At 35.4% G+C, this 21,206-nt stretch overlaps 2 protein-coding genes across 3 annotated transcripts in view; one reads left to right on the top strand and one right to left on the bottom strand.

Moving 5' to 3' along the window:
• Positions 1-767: 767 nt before the first annotated feature.
• On the bottom strand, positions 768-9,347 carry slc9a2 (solute carrier family 9 member 2). Its single transcript, XM_073845950.1, has 12 exons — positions 9,083-9,347; positions 8,108-8,571; positions 6,515-6,765; positions 6,201-6,418; positions 5,458-5,657; positions 3,917-4,006; positions 3,755-3,825; positions 3,208-3,375; positions 2,927-3,032; positions 1,778-1,894; positions 1,490-1,580; positions 768-1,096 (listed from the first exon to the last, which is right to left on the bottom strand). Exons 1-12 carry the CDS (start codon positions 9,345-9,347, stop codon positions 768-770), a joined length of 2,370 nt encoding a protein of 789 aa, XP_073702051.1.
• A 2,799-nt stretch (positions 9,348-12,146) lies between these two features.
• inpp4aa (inositol polyphosphate-4-phosphatase type I Aa) overlaps positions 12,147-21,206 on the top strand; it is a 33,325-nt gene continuing 24,265 nt past the window's right edge. For both annotated transcript variants that reach the window (XM_073845416.1, XM_073845415.1), the window contains exon 1: positions 12,147-12,266. The gene's annotated coding sequence lies outside the window, so the exon portion shown is untranslated. The remainder of the gene's footprint in view (positions 12,267-21,206) is intronic.

The raw sequence follows: 21,206 nt of genomic DNA, 5'->3' as shown, positions 1-21,206 counted from the left end.
ACTGAGGGACTCATATGCAACTATTACAGAAGGTTCAAACACTCACTGATGCTCCAGAAGGAAACACAATGCATTTCGAGCCAGGGGGTGAAAATTGTTGAATTTGAAGATCAGGGTAAATTAAACTTATTTTGCTTTCTGGTAAACATAAATATCTTCTATAGCTTCTGAAGGACAGTACTAAATGAAAAAAATATGATATTTAGGCAAAATAAGAAAAATGTACACATCTTCATTCTGTTCAAAAGTTTACACCCCTGGCTCTTAATGCATCGTGTTTCCTTCTGAAGCATCAGTGAGCAAGGGACTCATGAACAACTATCTCTAAACAAAACAAAAAAAAACACAGCTGTGCATCATTCAGGTAACAACACAGTATTAAGAATCAAGTGTATGTAAACTTTTGAACAGGATAATTTTTATAAATTCAACTATTTTCTCCTGTGGACTATATGTAAACATATTTTATGTGAAATATCTTTTATTCAGGTCAGTACTAAATAAAAAATAACATGTATTTTGTATGATCCTTCTTATTTTGATTAAAATAATTAACATTTTGCAGATTCTGCAAGGTGTATGTAAACTTTTGACCTCAACTGTACTTTTCATAGGCAATACTTTGTGATTGTGTTTAACATGAAGTGAGTTCATTCTATATTCTTCTAGTATAAGTGTTTTAGGTTTTATGAGTTTCTTTTGTGGTGAGATCAATTCCACAAATAATAGCAGTTCAGCCGCATTAATTGTGTCCATCCCTGTAAATCTCATTGTGGTTTCTTTGGCAGCCAGTGTGGTCTCCTCATCAAAGGGTGTTGCACTTCACTGCTGTTCTGTGGTTCCTGTTCCTCCTCACCTTCAGAGTCTTCATCACTATAGTTTCTAGACCTGAATGTACGTCCTGAACGCAAATGTGACCTCCTGTTGCCCTTCTGCCCCTCATTTTGTTCATCCACCATGTTGACAGAGGAAGCTGCGTTCTTCAGAGTGTCCAGTGGCCTGAGAGGAATCCCTGCTTTAGATGACAGTCTCCGTGGATGCCTGATTGTGGGTCTGTTTGACGGATAGTCGATCTCCGATTCAGTATCAGCATCTCCTACAAAGACAACAGAGTATTACTCTGTCAATACAGCAGCTTAAAATGAATATAGTTATGAAAATCATTTGACTCACATTATTGTAATATTTAAAACTCCCACTAGATGGCATGACAAATTATGCAGTAGCCATATACACAATCACACCAACACATACAGGACAAAAAAATAAATATATTTAGAATAAAAGCTGTTCTAAACTTTCTATTAATCAAAGAATCCTGGAAAAATGTTTCATAAATATTTTTATTTCACAAAAATATTAAGCAGCACAATTGTTTTTAACACTGAAGACTGGTGTAAAGGCTGCTAAAAATTCAACGTGTATGTCATTTGCAAACTATATACAATCCATCTGATTTTGCTATAAGCACCAGAGGTTCAGCTCTCACCAGTGTGACCGACTCTCCTTGGAGGAAATCCAGAGTTAAGACTCCGACCCATGGGCAGAGAGAAATACTTCTGGGACATTTTGGTAGCATTCTGGTGAAAGACGAATAAGGAAAGTGTCAAGGACAAAAAATAAGACTCTCATTTCCATTTTTAGAAGTGTATGTACTATATAGATCATTATGTATAACTTTGTGTTCTGGTTTCAGACAGCATTCTTTAGGATTTTTGTCTTACATGATATCACTTTGTATCGTATATAAATAAGTGCTCTCAATTGTGTTACATACAGCTCCGTGTAAGCTTCCAGCTCTGAAGCTGTGTCGTAAGCTTGTGTGGCGTCTCATCAGGATCTCTCTGGCTGTGATATCATTGGGTAATGTGTGTTTATTGGTGTAAGACAATGTCTGTGAAGCATAATGGATAAAAATATAGATAAGGAGCAGCAAAGTAAACATGAACAATTTCGATGTCCCACATACAGGTCAAAATTTTACATACACCTTGCAAAATCTGCAAAATATTAATTATTTTACCAAAATAAGAGGGAACATACAAAATGCATGATATTTTGTATTTAGTACTGACCTGAATAAGATATTTCACATAAAAGAGGTTTACATAGAATCCACAAGAGAAAATAATAGTTGAATTTATAAAAATGACCCAGTTCAAAAGTTTACATACACTTCATTCTTAATACTGTGGTGTTGTTGTTGTTGTTGTTGTTTTGTTTTTTTAGTGATAGTTCTCCCTTGTTTGTCCTGAATAGTTAAACTGCCCGCTGCTCTTCAGAAAAATTCTTCAGATCCATCTTTTTAAAAAACAGTTTGAATTTGAAGATCAGGGTAAATTTAACTTATACTGTCTTCTGAGAAACATGTAAGTATCTTCTGTAGGTTCTGAAGGGCTGTATTATATGAAAAAGATAAGATAATGAAAAGATATTTAGGCAAAACAAAAATAAAAAAATTTGAAATTCTATTCAAAAGTTTTCACCCCCCGGCTCTTAATGCATAGTGTTTCCTTTCTATATTTTACATAAAACATCTTTTATGTGAAATATCGTATTCAGGTCAGTACTAAAAAAAAAAAAAAAAGCATTTTGTATGATCCCTCTTATTTTGGTGAAATAATTAACATTTTGCTGATTCTGAAAGGTGTATGTAAACTTTTGACTTCAACTGTACGAAACACTACAAAACTGAATAATTTGAGAAGATATGAAAGTTTTCCATAAAACGAAATGTAGTCTCACGGCAAAATTACTGGTTTCCTGGCCCTACACTGAAAAAAAGTGACACTTTGGACCATTAAAAAACAAAAACACAATAATTTCTGCACTCAGTAAAGCTAGCCAGTATGTGCCATCAAAATAAAATAGAAAATAGGCTGTTGTAATAATGCATATGAATCTGTAAACCTGGCACAAAACTCACCTTCTGTCTGATCTTGTACATGTTCTTTGATAAGAGTTCATGCATATTTGCCACATCAGATGACAAGAACTTCTTCCTGGGCTTTGGGGCATTCTTTCTTTCTTCACTATAGTAAAAGACAAAACAGAAATCAACAGGAAGCAAATCAATGTGAAGCTTTGTTACCACAGACCTTTACTGAAATGACTATAAATGTAAGCTACATAACTTCAGCTAAAAACAGTTTTAGAGATTTCTGAGAAACAAAGGAACAGAGGTGACAGTGCAAAAAGGAGACGTACTGCAATGAAATTAAAGAGGGAGCTGCACTGATGGCGCCAGACATTTGGTCCAGTATCTCCATGGCGTTCTGAAGCTCCAGTTTCTTATACAGAGCCACAATGCTCGACTCAGGACGGTTATCACGGACTAAAATCTTCCGAATGATCCGGTTGTTGAACTTCATGAACCTGACAACCAAAGAAATGAATGCATCTCAAAATCAGTATCACAGAGTGTACAGGATTTTGTAGGTAGTTATTTATCTCTTGAGTCAATAAATACATGTCCTTTATTTGTTCAGATATCTTACTAAATTAAACAAAACAAAAGAAACCTAGGGTAACAGCTATGGTAGTAACTAACAGGAAATAGTCTTGACTGGGAAACCCACGTCCACACAACAATGCTGCAAGACCAGTCTAACTGGTGGCACGTTTTTTGGACACTAACAAAATGATAACAGAGAAAAGTGGAAACATGACACTAAAATACTTCTACTAAGCAGTTGTCAGCGGATAACTATACTTTTCCATTGGAAAAGCTGTGTAGTTCAAAAATAACCCTTACTTGTCTTTCCAGTAGTAGTGACTCCATTGTCCACACAGATCTTCTATGCCTGCAACAGTGTGCTCCATTAACTGAAACAGAGCAATGGCATCAAAACTACACTGATCTTGATTATTAATTAAGCATATTTAGATTAAATGAATGAAACCACTGAAAACATACCCTTTTGTGAATCTCAACATTGATGGTCTCAAGGTTTCGATTTGTCTTACGAACATTTATTAATTTGAGAAGGGGTCTTATAGTAATTCCCTGCAAAGAGAAATAATAGTTGGATTGGCATTTTTTGAAAAGAATTAATATTTTTATTCATGAGGAAGCATTCAATTGATCAAAAGTAAATATTAAAAAAACTAAAATAAAAAAACGTATTTTAAAAATTGGGGTCGACCGTTATGTGTTTTGGGGCCAATGCAAATACAAACAATTTTACAAATCAAGTAGACCATTAACCAATATTTTGAACCAATATACAGTGCCTTGCAAAAGTATTCATACGCCTTAATTTTTCATGTTTTGTTATGTTGCAGCTTAATGTTAAACTGCTTAAAATGATTTTTTTCTGACATCAGTCTACAATGCATACACCATAATGACAAAGGTTAAGGGTATGAATACTTATGCAATGTACTTATTTCAGTGTTTTATTTTGAATGAATTTGCAAATTTGTCACAAATCTGTTTTCGCTTTGTCATTATGGTGTATGGAGTGTAGACTGATGTGGGGAAAAAGCAGTTTAACATAAGGCAGCAACATAACTAAATGTGAAAACAATGAAGGGGTATGAATACTTTCGCAAGGCGTTGTATATGTCTGGTGAAAAAATAAAAATAAATGTCAAAATTACAAATAACAAAGGGCTCTGATAAAAAACTTTCTTTAAATACTTTTTAATTATTTTTTAAATAATCAGCAAATATGTTTTGAAAATGGCAGATACCGATAACCATAAAAATGCTTTTTATCAGAACTCATAATCAGTCGACAACTAAATATGAACATAAGACTTTTTAATTATTCCAAACTTTTGACTAGTAGTGTATAAATTAAAAATGTAATTAATAATTAAGTAATTACCTGGTAAAATATATGAAGTCTAAAGCTTCATTGGAGCTCAGTCTAGCAGAACAAAGATGTGACCATGGACCACAAAACCATTCTTATGTCGCTGGGGTATATTTGTAGCAATAGCCAAAAATACATAGTATGGGTCAAAATTATTGATTTTTCTTTTATGCCAAAAATCATTAGGAAATTAAGTAAAGATCATGTTCCATGAAGATTTTTTGTAAAATTCCTACTGTAAACATATCAAAATGTAAATTTTCATTAGTAATATGCATTGTTAAGAACCTAATTTGGACAACTTTAAAGGTGATTTTCTCAGTATTTAAATTTTTTTGCACCCTCAGATTCCAGATTTTCAAATAGATGCATTTTGGCCAAATATTGTCCTATCCTAACAAATCATACATCAATAGAAAGCTTATTTATATGATGTATACATCTCGGTTTTGTAAAATTTAACCTTATGACTGGTTTTGTGGTCCAGGGTCACAGATTAGAGATGTAAACCAGAAACTTGTTGAAAAGTAGTTCCATTCCATCTTGTAATGATGGTTCATAGAAAGAAATTCTTGGCTAGTTTATACACAAGCACTCCTAAAAAAGACTCATTGGCTCTTGTGGGAAGGTACAGTACCTGAATAAACACTGTGAAGATGATGATAACAATTGTGCCTGTGATGAACAGCTTCTTGCGACCAATGCTGTCTGGGAGAGTGAAGGCCAAGGCAAAGGACACAGCTCCTCTCAGCCCACCATAGGCCAAACCAAACTGATCTTTGACGTTGAAAGGAATTGTACGGAAGGGGTTAATGATCTGCGTTAGGACCAGGATTCCTAAGGGGAAAAAGAAAATATATGGTAATATATAGCTATTTGTTGTGACAAGTCTGTACATTAGCGGTGTGGATTTTACAGGTTACACCTTTAGGCCAAAAGGTCACAAGAATAGTTTCTCCTTCTCAATGGAGTTGAATTCTTCTCATTGTTCATTTGTTCAACAAGCTCATTCATTCAGGAATAAAACAGTTTAGGAATTGTATCATTCACTCAACTGATTTAGTCAAAACACTGATTTGTTCCGCAATGAAACACAACAGTGTGTGTTGCTTGAAGATGTGATGATTGATTCTGCTTTGAATGGAACTATTTCTATTGGTGGAGCAAAAATGATCATACTACTGTAGTTGGCAATATTGTGTCTATCTAGCTTATTACTAATTTATTGTGTGTTTAATTGTTATGTAAAAGCATTATCACAGTTGAAAGCATGCAGTTTCATGCAATATTGTTTCATTGTAACTGATGAAAATAAGAAAATGCCCTGCTATTTCCTAGTAATTTGGGAATTCTTTATAATCCACAAATGGTCTTCCATACCCAGGACTCTCCAAATCAGAGCAAACAGCAGAGTAAAGAGGATGTAGCCCCAGTTCCACTCATGCTCTGTTGTTATGGTAACAACACCCAGAAAGAAGAAGATCAGAGTTTCCGACACACTTCCAACCATCTTAATGACGTGCCGAATAGTGGTGCAGGAGCGCTGGGATACATTCTCCTCAACGTAATACTTCATAGTCAAGGCACAAGTTACAATCCTGTAGAAACAAGAACACAACATTCATGAAAAGACAAAACAGTGCTACTTCATTTTTTTATTATCGCCAAAAATGCAGTTATGAGTTCTGACTTACGCCATGATGCTGGAGATGGTAAAGAGCTCAGCTATGAGGTAGGCCAGGTAGCTGTATAGGAAGATGATTAGAGGCTCGATCTCTCTCACTTTTCCTGTAAAGCGTGTGGTGAAGGCTGCCACAAAGCCAAACAGTACGCCGAAAAACGTACCTCCCAATCCCACCACAAAAAACCAACCTATGTCCTGAAAAACATCTGCAGCTTCAACTACTTCCATCACTGCTACATGATTGAAAAGATTATAGAGCACCTGAAACAGACAGTCAGAGCTACTTGACATAACTAATTCACAATCTGATATAAACAACACAAAAGTGTGACAACATATGCTGAGCTAATAAAACTAGAGTACAAAACACATGCAGACCATCACACAGAGTGTTTGTTTGTTGCTATGTGCAACAAAATGATCAAACCATGTGAACTAAACAATGAAAGCCATACTGCAGTACTCAGCATGAATGAGTAAACCCCCTCTGAAACGTAACAAATTAAGCAATTACTCTTTACATAGAAGACACATTAGAGCTCCTTGGAGATATAATATTCCAGCAAGTCTGTTTGATTAATCAACAAAAAAGCATGTCAAAATTATTCAGGAAAATAAGATTTGAGGAGATACTAAAATATTAGGCATTTATTGAATTTAATCAAGGGTGTACTAATTTTTGCAACCATTCATTTAAACAACATTGGCTAATTTGTTTATTTTACAGATATTCATCACATATTTTCTCTGTTTTTATGAAGTATATTAAGTATGTTTTTTTGCAATAGCATAAAGACTTTTCTTACTTTCTCTTACTGTTCTCATACTATTACTTTTCTCTTTACTATTCTGGTGAAAATGTAATAAAATAAGAAATGTAATTGTGCTTAAGTATTTGTTTTATGTTTAACACAATAAAGAAAGGCGATATTGTTCATACACATTGTGTTTACCATGGTGTTTAAGCCTGTATCAAATGACCGAGTAGGTACACTGGCTTGTGTTGAGTTTTGGATTTCAAATAATCTGTTACTAGGACAAGATTTGAAAGGAGATTTTATACAATCATATTTCTTTTGAAACAAATTGTGATACTTTTTGATTAAGGATTAGTTCACTTCCAGAAAAAAAAAATCCTGATAATTTATTTACCCCCATGCCATCCAAGACGTTCATGTCTTCCTTTCTTCAGTCGAAAAGAAATTAAGGTTTTTGAGAAAAACAGTCCAGGATTTTTCTCTGTATAGTCGACTTCAATGGGGGTCAGCAGGTTGAAGGTACAAATTGCAGTTTAAATGCAGCTTCAACCAACTGACCCACATTGAAGTCCACTATATGGAAAAAAATCCTGGAATGTTTTCCTCAAAAAACGTAATTTCTTTTCGACTGAAGAAGGAAAGACATGAACATCTGGGATGACATGGAAGATTCATACACTCTTAAAAAAAAGGTTCTTTATTGGCATTGATACTTCCATTGATGGTGGTGGAACTCAAAATGGTTCTTCTATTGCATTACTATATAACCCCCCCCCCCCCTTTTTTTTTTTAAACCTTTATCACTTGGTTTTCTACATCTACAATCCATGTGCACACATACTTACCACAGTGACAGCATCATTGAAAAGGCACTCTCCAAAAACCACAATATAGAGCTGCTCATGGATGCTGATGTCCTCAAACACAGTGAGCACAGCCACCGGTTCTACGGCTGAGATGATGGAGGCGAAGAGGAGGTTCTCCTGCAGGCTAATGTCCTGCACACCAAACACCTCGATCTGACAGATGGTAAACAAGGAGATGCCAATGCCAATGGAATTCCACAAGGTGCCAAGAACAGCAAACCACAGCACCGTACCGAAATTCTCAAAGAAAGGTCGAGTGGGCATGAAGTAGCCTGAGTCTAGAACAATGGATGGCAACATATAGAGGAAAAAGACATTTGAAGTGAGCACTGCCGGCGGCTTCTCGTGAACCGAATGCATGATGCCCCCGACAATAAGACCAATGGAGATCAGCAAACATGACTCTGGCACCCAGACCGTGATCTTATGGTAGATATGGAAACCTATAAAAAAAAAATAAAAAAAAATACTTGTAACTGAGCTATAGAAGAAAATTTGACCCAAATGCTATAGAGTGTTTTCATAATGCATCATCAATCAGCCATATTCGCAGCACTGAATGTAAACAATGCCACTGAACCGAATGAAACTTGCATATTTTGCTGATTATTGCTGCTGAAAATTATCAATTATTGTCATGTTTAGGACTGTACTAATCGGTTAGACCTGGAAAAACATTTGAAGTACTATAGGCTGCCACACGTTATAACAAATCAAGAAGTGTGCAAAAAAACTGTCTGAGGAACAAAATGTGTTTGTGGTTGGCCAAACTGAACCAGGATTTGCAGGGCAAGACTAAATAAACAAATAGGCTTCTAGTAAAACTAAAGCCAGTATACTAGGCTATTTGACTAGTAGTTAAAACAAGTGAGCAACTAACATCAAAAAGTCACTAGTAGTTGGTCTAAGGACTACATGTGAAAACAGCTTGCCATAGAATGTGTACTCGCTTACCTATTTTGGCAAAGGACGCAAGTAGCACCCATAAAGTGATCTCAAAAGGGATCTGAATGCGGAGGTAGTTCAGTGTAAACGCCGCTTGGGTGGTTTCACCCGGTTTAAGGTCAGGATTAGTCTCCTCCATCGGGGGAAGTTTAGATGGAGACGCAGGAGTCGGTTTAAAAGGAACCTCGACGTTTGCTCCGTATCCAAGAGATGCAAAAATTACGCACAAAAATAAAAAGCCGAAAGGCGTCCTCTCATTAAAATGAAGCACCATATTTTCTTTAAAAACATACATATGCCAGAAGCTGACATATAAAAAGTAGCCTACAGTAAATATGTAAAGAAATAAAAATACATTTTAAAAGTGTTCCTTCCACCTACGTCCATAGCACACTAATCGCCGCACTCTTGACTGAGTTTTGGGTCTCAGAGAACAGGTGTGTGGTCAGGTGGGGGCCGGTTGTCTACCAATGCCGCACCTTGTTGTTTCTGTCCTTGCCTTTGAAATAGTTTTGCTTCCTCTAGTTCTCAGAAAAGATTTGTTAATAGAGGTAACCTGTTCCTCTCTGCCATAACAAACACTTATAAAGTAAAACTCCTACGGAGTTTCAGGAGCACTGTGCATTAGTGCATCTCCATTACAAACAAGTAGCACTGTAGTTTCAGCCAAACCAGAAACTGCAGTTAATAAAATAAAACTTTTACTTGGGAAAGCCTCAGACTGGGAAAGTCTGTTTTTACTTATTTGTGACCCTGGACCACAAAACCAGTCATAAGATTCAATTTGATTTTGAAATTGATATTTATTCATCATCTGAAAGCTGAATAAATAAGTTTTCCATTGATGAATGGTTTGTTAAGACAATATTTGGCTGAGATACAACTATTTGAAAATCTGGAATCTAATGGTGCAATAAAATTCTAAATATTTAGAAAATCGCTTTTAAAGCTGTCCAAATGAAGTTCTTAGCAATGCATATATTACTAATCAAAAATTAAGTTTTGGCATATTTACGGTATGAAATTTACAAAATATTTTCATTTAATATTATCTTTACTTAATATCTTAATGATTTTTGGCATAAAAGAAAAATCAATAATTTTGAAGTATTGTTGGCTATTGCTACAAATTTACGCATGCTACTTATGACTGGTGTTGTGGTCCATGGGTCACATTTCATCTTTCCAATTTGATCTGGTCAACATGTCCACCCTGTTAAGGGGATATGAACAAGTAAATTGAAATTCTTATTTTTAAAAGTAGCATTTAAAAAAAAAACATTAAATTCTTTATTTGACAGACATTCTGTCAAGCATTATTTATTATGACTGGATGATTTTAGGTAAAAAAAAAAAAAAAAAAAAAAAGTCCACCCTATTAGTGTCCACCCTGTTAAAGGAGTAGTTCACTTTCAGAAAAAAAATTACAGATAATGTAGTCACCCCCTTGTCATCCAAAATGTTTATGTCTTTCTTTCTTCAGTCGTAAGGAAATTGTCATGATCGTGGCTGTGGGTCTCCCCTCAGCCTCCTGAGGTCGCTGTTCCTACACTGCACTTCCTGATTGCATTCACCTGTCTTTGTCATTAGCACTGATTCACTCACATCTGTTCACTATTATCTGGTCTTTAAAAACTCTCACCTTTCACTCCTGCTTCATGGCTGCATTGTCTTCTGTCTTCTGTGTATTTTGTGTTCTTGAAATCCCTGGACTTTGATCGTGTTCTTGATTTTGTTATTTTGTGTTTCAGTTTATGTTCAGTTTGTGCCGTGTTGGCCTTTTGGTTTATGTTTATTTATTTGTTTATTGTTTAATTAAAAAACCCTTTCCCTGCACCTGGACCCAGACCCTCCCTTACTCAACCGTGACAGAAATTATGTTTTTTGAGTAAAACATTTCAGGATTTCTCTCCATATAATGGACTTCTATGGTGCCCCCGAGTTTGAACTTCCAAAATGCAGCTTCAACGGGCCCTTATCTAGCAAAACGATGGGTTATTTTCTGAAAAAAATAAAATAAAATACAAATTATATACTTTTTAACCTCAAATGCTCATCTTGTCTAGCTCGGCAAGACGAGTATATAAATTGTAAATGTTTTAGAAAACAACCGATCGTTTCGCTAAGACCCTTCTACCTCGGCTGGGATCATTTAGAGCCCTTTGAAGCTGCATTTAAACTGCATTTTGGAAGTTCAAACTCAGGGTCACCATAGAAGTCCATTATATGGAGAGAAATCCTGAAATGTTTTCCTCAAAAAACATCATTTCTTTTCGACTGAAGAAAGAAAGACATGGTTCTTGGATGACAAGGGGGTGAGTACATTATCTGTAAATTTTTGTTCTGAAAGTGAACTACTCCTTTAAGTTTAAAAAAACCTAACAGGATAGACACATTTAGTAAATGGATTCTTAAATTTATATACCTAAGGTTGACCAAAATGATCTTTTGTCCAAAATTTTCCACCAAAATTTGGTTTAAAAAAATATTTTTTTATATTTATTTATTTAAAAAAAAAAAAAAACTTAAATATTCTTAAAGTTCAAAGGGGGTTATATATATATGTCAAAGACAATTTTAAAACTGATGTTGAAAAAATTTAAGGCAATAACATAATGATCTATACTAGGGACACAAAAGGTATAAATAATAACGCTTATTTTTAATGTATTTATTTACTTAATTTTAATGTTATCCAAACATGAAAAACTCTTTACGAAAATTAAAAGATAGCTCATGTCTTCATTCAACCTAAACTCGTGCATGTTATATTGCAATGTTGTTATGGAAGGTGTCACAGAATGTTGCAGAATGGAATAGTACACAGTAGTACGGCGTTAACCACTAGATGGGAGTCAAGGTCTTCCGTTACCGCACCTGTTTGTTTAGGTCTGTAATGCATCAAAAACATTTCACCTTAATGAGGCGTTCTTTAATACACCCAAGCAAATAAACTATTTAAAATACACATTTTCAAATCTCATTTGGACAGTGCATGTTGTCTGACTCACGCTGTCCGTAAACGAGGCGGAGCTTTTTAGAGCAACAACTCTGACGTAATGCGCGGTGACATCACATCAGGGCGAGTCCAGAATGCAGCGCAAGTGGAAGAATTGCGGAGATCGCCGTTTATCAAAACATTGATCTGCATACTTCCTTAAAAAAAATCATGGAGCTTATCGGTGACTGAAACGTAAGTGATCCCTCCTGCGTTTTTAAAAGCTGGTGTTGTTTGCAGTGCGGTCGTGTGGTAGCACATAGTTAAAGGACGCTTAAAAGGAAGCATTGAAGGAAAAGGGTTCAATTTTCTTTTGACATGCACACAGTCGGTAATATGGTGTGAGAAATTGTGTGTGAGTGATTATTAGCAGATCGGACGGTGCATTTTGAATATTTTTGGGGCTATTGTAAGACAACGGAGGACGCAATCGTCCATTCAGTCGTCGTCACGCTTTATATTCCGTCATTAACCCTGTGTCAAGATGATGTTCAAGCTGCCGCGATGTTTTCAGCTTTTGCTGCTACGTTGAAAGATGCTCCAGTAATGTTCCTGCAGGTAAAAGAATCCGCTGGGTCATAAATTGGCTGCTGACATATTTAAAAGGCGTCTTGAACACATTCGAGATGGAAACCTAGACCCAGTTTCTAAACAAAAATGGATTTTGCTATCTCCTGTCAATGCAGGCGGAACAACTGTAATAAAATACACTCCACAACAGCAGCATCACTGTAGGTTAGCTACCTCATTACTGAACGAATGACTCATATGAGCCAGTACTTGTAGTGAATCATAGCAAACTTCTTTTTAATCAAGTAATTAGTAATTCTTTTTGAATCAAAAACAACTGTGAATCACTCTGAACTGTTAGTACTGGATGAATCTTGCTTGCTTACTGAACCATAAACTTACTAGAGTTCTGTCAACAGTGGTACTTAAAATGAATGAAGTTCAGTTTTGTATTTGAATGTGATCATGGGCTACATCACCAGTCAAAAGTTTCTGAACAGTAAGAATTTCAAAATCTCTTCTGCTCATCAAGTCTGCATTTATTTGATCCAAAATACAGCAAAAGCAGTAATATTTTGAAATATTTTTACTTCACTAAATTTGCAGCATCATTACTCCAGTCTTCAGTGTCACATGATCCTTCAGAAATCATTAATACTTTTATTTAGCAAGGATGCTCCAAATTGATTAAAAGTGATGATAAAGATATTTATAATGTTACAATTTATATTTCAGATAAATGCTGTTCTTTTGAGCTTTCTATTCATCAAAGAAACCTGGAAAAAAATCTGCTCATCTGTTTTCAACATAATAATATTAATAACAATAATAAATGTTTTTTGAGCAGCAAAACAGAATACCAGAATGATTTCTGAAGGATCATGTGGCTGGAGTAATGATGCTAAAAATTCAGCTTTAAATTCACAGGAATAAATTGCATAATATATTTAAAAAATATAAAGTTATTTTAAACAGTAAAATATTACATTTTTTTATGTTTTTGCTGTACTTTAGATCAAAGCAATGCAGGCCTGGTGAGCAGAAGAGACTTACTTTTCAAACACTTCTTCAAAAATCTTACTCTTCAAACTTTTGACTGGTAGTGTTGTCATGAACTGTTTTAAAACCTTTATAATATATTTAAAAAATTCTGTGTAAAAAGTTTTACAGGAATTGTATTACATGTTTCTGATTTGTTATAGTGTCACTTGATCCCTAGAAACCTTGACAGGCTTTGTTAAAAATCACATGCTGTCTAAGTAGGCTATACTTTTTGTGATTTAGTATTTATTGGCCGTTAAAAAAGTATGTTTTATATATTATGAATGTAATCCGGATGCACTCATCTGTCATGTTGACCTTCCACGGTTATTTGTTTTGCTTCTCTGCCATTCACAAATCCTCTCCCTTGGCCTCATGGGATAGTAAATTAAGCACTGGATGTGCACTTAAAGGAACACTCCACTTTTTTGGAAATAGGCTCATTCTCCAACTCCCCCCGAATTAATAAGTTGAGTTTTACCGTTTTGAAATCCATTCAGCCGTTCTCCTGTTCTGGCGATATCACTTTTAGCATAGCTTAGCATAGATCATTGAATCCTATTAGACCAATAGCATCATGTTCAAAAATGACCAACGAGTTTCGATATTTGTCCTATTTAAAACTTGACTCTTCTGTAGTTATATCGTGTACTAAGACCGGTGGAAATGCAAAGCTGCGAGTTTCTAGGCTGATAAGATTAGGAACTACACTTCCATTCCGGCGTAATAGTCAAGGAAGTTTGCTGCCGTAATATGGCTGAAGCAGGCGGAGTAATACCACGCAACACATGTGCAAATGCTATAGCTGGGAACTCATTTTTGATAATGCTCCGCCTGCTTCGGCCATATTACGGCAGCAAACGTCCTTGACTATTACGCCGGAATGGAAGTGTAGTTCCTAATCTTATCAGCCTAGAAACTCGCAGCTTTGCATTTCCACCGGTCTTAGTACACGATATAACTACAGAAGAGTCAAGTTTTAAATAGGACAAATACCGAAACTCGTTGGTCATTTTTGAACGCAATGCTATTGGTCTAATAGGATTCAATGATCTATGCTAAGCTATGCTAAAAGTGATATCGCCAGATCAGGAGAACGGCTGAATGGATTTCAAAACAGTAAAAATCAACTTATTAACTCGGGGGGAGTTGGAGAATGAGCCTATTTCCAAAAAAAGTGGAGTGTTCCTTTAAGAATCTAGCTGTATATGTCACACAATTGAATGAATCTCTGATGGCTCTGATGACAACCTTTGATTTAATGCAAGTGTTGTCAACTTTTATGTCATTTGGTATGTTTTTAGTGTAAAAACAAGGGCCTAATTGTCTCAAAGTTCCTTCCTCAGTATTTTCTGTAGTAGTTGTTCCTTGTAGGGTTACCTTTTCAAATGTGACCAACTCTTGTTGTTACATGTATGAAAGGTTCACTCTTCTTTAATATTCTAATATTCAAAGATTCATGTATTAGTCCTCATTAGAAGTGACTAGTGAATCTGAAAACTAGTAATTAAAAAAGAGTAGTGAAGAAAAAGGGAACGGAAGATATTTTTTAGTGTCTTGTAAAAATGAAAACTATAATGTAAAGCCTGGAGCTTGTTTCTATTCTCGCAGAACATTTGTCATGATATAAACCGATCAGACATTTAGGCTAATGGTTTATCCCACCGTCTCCAACAGCCTCTCACAACAAGAGCTACTCACTGGCTTTTACAAAGAAACAAATAGTTCCTTTTTATGGTCTGTCCAGTGTCACGATGGTTCATGAACCTCAAGTTCATGGATTTTTTATTGCGAGACAGATGCTGCCAATGACAAGTGCTTTGCTGTTATTCTGCCAATTCAAGCATGAAGCACAAATTCAGCACATATGCTACTCTCATCCCTGTTACTGTACTGTGTCTGCTGTGCAAGTCAGTCTCTGTCTGCCCTTCTTGACTTGTTATGACGTCTACACACCATTCAGATACAGATGTCTGTCATAGGCAGTGACGATACATGGTTTTAAGAGAGATTGGTTGCTCATTCATAGAAGTAGAATTTCGCTCTGCCAGAAGAAATGGTGTAAGGTCTAGAGATGAAAGGCATGGATAATCCTGTTCTCACCCAGGCGGTGACTCATCACTAAAAGGAAATGGCTGTTCATTATGGTTGTGATTGCTTTAATTACCGTTTATATGAATCCAATCAAAACAGAGATTAAATGGCACAAAGTCTTTGATTTTTTTTTTGTTGGTATATGCAGATTTAGGGTTCATTTCAGATTTTAAGACTTTGCTTTAATGAACTTATTGGAGACGTAAAGGTATAGTCCAGTCAAAAATGAACACTGTCAATATTTATTCACCCGTCATTCTCCATATTTAGACTGACGTGTCTTGCTTGTTTATAGCATGCACTGACATTTGACAATAATGTCAAACATGGCGCAAAGGGTTGGGACTCGTTTGAATTTCAGATTTACATTTTAATCCGTGCACAGTATAAATATGCCTTCTGAAGACCTATGCATGTGGCATATGAACTACTTTAATGGTTCCTTAATTTGGAGCTTTTATGACAAAGAGCTGTGTAAAGAATCTTGAGAATATTTATTTTCATATCCATTGGAAATAATACAGTTTATAGGTTTAGATCTTGACAGAATTATCTTTTTCGGATGAACTGTTTGCATTAAAGATAGTCATTTTATTATACAAAGACTTTGTCCTGATAGCTTTATGTGCATGAAAGTTGAGAGATGCACCCTTGCAAAATAAGTCTACATGTTTGAAATTGTAGTTTTTAAATAAATTATTCTTGCCCAGGCTTAATTTATTATGACAAAAATACAGTAAAAATAGTAATATTATTACATTTTAAAATATACAATTTGTTTTCTGTTTTCAATATATTTTAAAATGTAATTTATTCCTATGACTCAAAGCAGAATTTTCAGCATCTTTACTCTAGTCTTCAGTGTTACACGAAACTTTAGAAATCATTCGAATGCTGATTTAATTTAAGAAACATTTCTTATTATAGTCAGGGATGGGCTGTATTTCAAATCCATGTATTTGAAATTCATTAATGAAATGTATGTATTTGAAACACAAAATGCTATTTTGTATGTAAAATCCATTTAATCTTAGTATTTTTGTATTTTTTAAATACAAAAATATTTTTGCCAATCAACCTCTATATTAGATTAAATGTATTTAAATGCAAAATACATTCGTACATACATTTATTTGAAATACTGCCCATCCCTGATTATAATCAATGTTAAAAATAGTTAGGCTGCTTAATATTTGTCAAAAATGTGATAAATTCATTTTTTAGTTAATGAAAAGTTCAGAATAACAGCAATTATTTGGAATAGAAATCTTTTGTAACATTATAAATCTCTTTACTGTAACTTTTTATTAATTGAACGCATCTTTGGTGAATAAAAGTATTAATTAAAAGTATTAATTTCTTTCTTTCCAAAAAAAAAAATCATCTACCGCAAAGTTTATTTATACACAGGCTCCCATGGAGCATGTACAGAGCTGTTCATGCAGAAACACTTTCACACATGGATTAATTTCCTTTGCATGTTTTTCATGCATATAATATCTCTTCAAAAATAGAAACATGCATCAGTTCTTGTTTTATTAGTAAACTATGCTTTATTTTACAGATAACTTGGTGGCACAATTTCAGATTCCAATGCTATGCTTATGATATGTACTGTACATCTATATCTTTATAGACCAGGGCAGAATTTCCACACTCTCCCTTACTGCTAATTTCTGACCAAATGTTAGTAGGCCTCAAGATTCATCTCACTCTAATTTGTGTTTAGACATGAAAGAGTTATAGAAAACTCCTTCGTTGATTATACCGCCTAATATTTCCCGCCTCTGTTCCTCTTTTAGTTTCACAGATGCTGTCATGCCACAATTACTTTAGATATCTCTACTTGATTTCCCTGCCAAATTGTTTTAAAGGACACAATACATCTAGAACTGTTTTGGTTTTCTTTTTGTTCTATTTCCAGTTTCCTGTCATGCGTTTTGAATACAAAAACATGACAAACAGGCCCTCTCTTAAACGGTGCTCTTGATGTGTTGCAGATTTACATTTTATATCCATGAATTCCCTGAGACATGTAAGGTGTCCCATGTGACAATTTGTGCCTTGATGAATGTTGTGTCAAGGCTGCACTGAATAAAACATCTGCATTAGGACCCAAGAAACACTACTGCAACAGCACTATTGATTAGTAGGCCTGAATATGCAGGTCTGTAGCATGTATACATAGCTCTGCTGAGGTAACCGTTAAATGGAAAGTGTTTGCTCACTGCTAGTCCCAGAAAGCTCAGCTGAAAAGAAAGTTACTCACACTTCCTGATTAAGCAAAAGGTCAGGATGTGGTTGTGGGAGACTGAGAACTGACAGTTTAGAGTGACACTGCAACAGCGTGCTGTGTGCTGACGGATTGTTGTGTTGTGTCCATCACACATTATTCGCAAAAATAACTGTTTACAAAAAGGGGTTTATAAGTGGTTTGAGCTGAATGAAGTGCCGAAAATTGTGCAGAAGAAAGACAATATTGCACTTCAGTCACAGACAGTGATGATATCATCGTAATACAGTAGTTCCTGAATTCTGAAACGAGTTTTCCTTTGCCCCAGTGCCGCGATGAGTCAGAAATAAATTGCTCTCCTTTTAATATTAACGGAGCTGTCTTGTGTGTGTGTGTGTGTGTGTGTGTGTGTGTGTGTGTGTGTGTGTGTGTGTGTGTGTGTGTGTGTGTGTGTGTGTGTGTGTGTGTGTGTGTGTGTGTGTGTGTGTGTGTGTGTGTGTGTGTGTGTGTGTGTGTGTGTGTGTGTGTGTGTGTGTGTGTGTGTGGGCGATATGGCAAAAATGTAATCTCGATATTTTTTTCCCCATATTGAACGATAACGATATATATTTCGATATAAGCTGTTGATGTTGCCAGCTTTAAAATAGTATCCCAACAATGACTAAAGCCACAAAAATGAAAGGGTTCATTAAATTACATTTAAAGTATAGTTTATTAACAAAAACAGATTACAGATTTGGCCTTAAAAATTAAAACAACTTACTAAAATAAATTAAAAAAATAAAAGTTGTGACAGAGTATGGTAAATGAGAGTAAATGTACAAAATGTAAACATAAAATTATTGTAAAAACATAATTTGTAACACAATTATTTATTTATTTATTATTATTATTAACACAATAGTTTATTTTCTCTATTATAGGTTGAGCTATTTAAATTAGAGGCAACCACTGTATTTTGAAACAATCTACAGTATAAATAACAAAAGATTACGACACGGTTCTTTCTTAATCGTATTAAGTGCAGATAATTCAGCCATAATCAAAGCAGGCCACTCTCTAAATATTCAAAGTGCAAATAGAGACGGATATTTCAAGCATGATACAGAGCTATAGACATACACAACCTATCATAGCCTACAGCCTAGATATGTCATGTAGCCTAATTTGCGTGCATTGGGGGGATTAAAATTGCTTTTGAATGCACGTGCGTTTTTTGCTTTCGGTTTCAGTTTTAACAATCGCGCCAAACTCTCAGCTGAGCTAAGAGTCACTTTTCAGGTAGCCAAACCACTTATATAACGGAATTCGTGCTACCTTTTTTGTCGACAATTTCAACATCTTTGGATAATAACTCGAAGTTAGTTTCACTTTCGTCGCTGCTTCCTCTCTCTTTTTTTTTTTTGTCGTCACTGGTGTTAAGTTTGCTTCGCAAAGTGCGGTAGGAAATGAACTTTGTACTTTGACGTGCACACGCACGCTGTACGCTGATTGGCTGTTGTTGCATATTTCTACTGTGTGATTGGCTCTTAGATTAATCCATATCGAGCAAAAAATGTCTAGAGCCTATCATCGTTATTAACATAAATTTTATCGCGATTCGATATGATATCGTTTATCGGCCCAGCCCTAGTGTGTGTGTGTGTGTGTGTGTGTGTGTGTGTGTGTGTGTGTGTGTGTGTGTGTGTGTGTGTGTGTGTGTGCGCTTTCACCTGATGGACACCCGTCTATTTCTGACACACTGCACAACTCCAGCCACTTTATTTTCACAGACTATCTAAATTATTTATTTTTTTTTCCTTTTGATTGTTATACACTATACCATTCAAAAGTTTGGGGTCAGTATGATTTTTTTTTTTCTCTTATACTCTCCAAGGCAGCATTTATTTAAAGGTGCCATAGAATGCATTGATACAATATTTTAAATTGTTCTCTGAGATCTACATAGAAGGTATGGCTCAGGTAAGGGCAAAAATGATCCAGAAACGGTTTTTTACAAGTCCATTTACAACCCTAGGATTTGTCCCTAGAATGAAATGGTCTGTTATTGCCTTATTTGGAAGGTTCATGAATAATAATGAGCTCTGCTCTGATTGGTTTCACAGAGCGCTCATTTAGCTCTCACACAGCAGACGTTTGACGTCGCTGACCATATTAAAGCGAAGCACACATTTCGATCCGGCGATCAGCTCGTTATCCAGTGTTTTCCGTTTTTTTTAAAGGGATAGTTCACCCAAAAATGAAAATTTGATGTTTATCTGCTTACCCCCAGGGCATCCAAGATGTAGGTGACTTTGTTTCTTCAGTAGAACACAAACGAAGATTTTTAACTCAAACCTTTGCAGTCTGTTAGTGATTTAATGGCAGTGGATGGGCACCAAACCTTTGAAAGTAAAAAAAAAAAACTGATCAGTATGTCATTTTGACTGTCCTGAGCATGTAGTTTGGATTTTTCTGTGCAAGTTTTTTCTTCTTCTTTTTTTTTTTACTTTCAAAGGTTTGATGCCCATCCACTGCCATTATATAACAGACTGCAACGGTTTGAGCTAAAATCTTCGTTTGTGTTTTACTGAAGAAGCAAAGTCACCTACATCTTGGATGCCCTGGGGGTAAGCAGATGTACATCAAATTTTCATTTTTGGGTGAACTATCCCTTTAAGCACAGCACATGCAATAAACAAGTTTATTGCATTCACTATGAATGGAACCGTTCTGAGGCACGGAAAACACTGGATCACAAGCTGATCACCTGAACGAAGTGCACGCTTCGCTTTGAAATGCGTAGCCATATTGTGCTTTTGGTTTTAGTTAATTTGACATATACTGTACCAAACCATAATGGTCCAAAACACAACTATAAAAACCCTATTATGTTACAATAAAAAGTTTAAATATATTTTAAAAAACTAGACCTATCATTTCATACTGTCATGTGACTATGATGATGTCGAGTCTTGTTCCAGAAATCTACAACAGCAAGAAAGGCTCATAGCTGATTGGTCTGTGCCAGTGAACACTCTGAGATTATATGCAGCTTCACGCCTGGTGCAACACATCACTGGTCCTGTACAGCGTTGCACAAACCTCAAGATATGTGCACCATTTTTAGCTACTCTAGTTCCGTTTAAAGTGGTCCTATTGTGACTTTTCTCATAAGTCATCTCCATTTTTACACAAAGAGCTTTGAGGCCTGACTTCTTTGAAGCAGTGTTGGTTGGTTGTAACTTCCACTTCCTGATAATTGAACCAGCAGTGTT

The sequence above is a fragment of the Garra rufa genome, chromosome 8 (genome assembly GCF_049309525.1).
Source record: "Garra rufa chromosome 8, GarRuf1.0, whole genome shotgun sequence".
Classification (NCBI taxonomy): domain Eukaryota; kingdom Metazoa; phylum Chordata; class Actinopteri; order Cypriniformes; family Cyprinidae; genus Garra; species Garra rufa.
The sequence above is the reverse complement of the archived record's forward strand: the minus strand, read 5'-3'. Positions and strand labels throughout refer to the sequence as shown.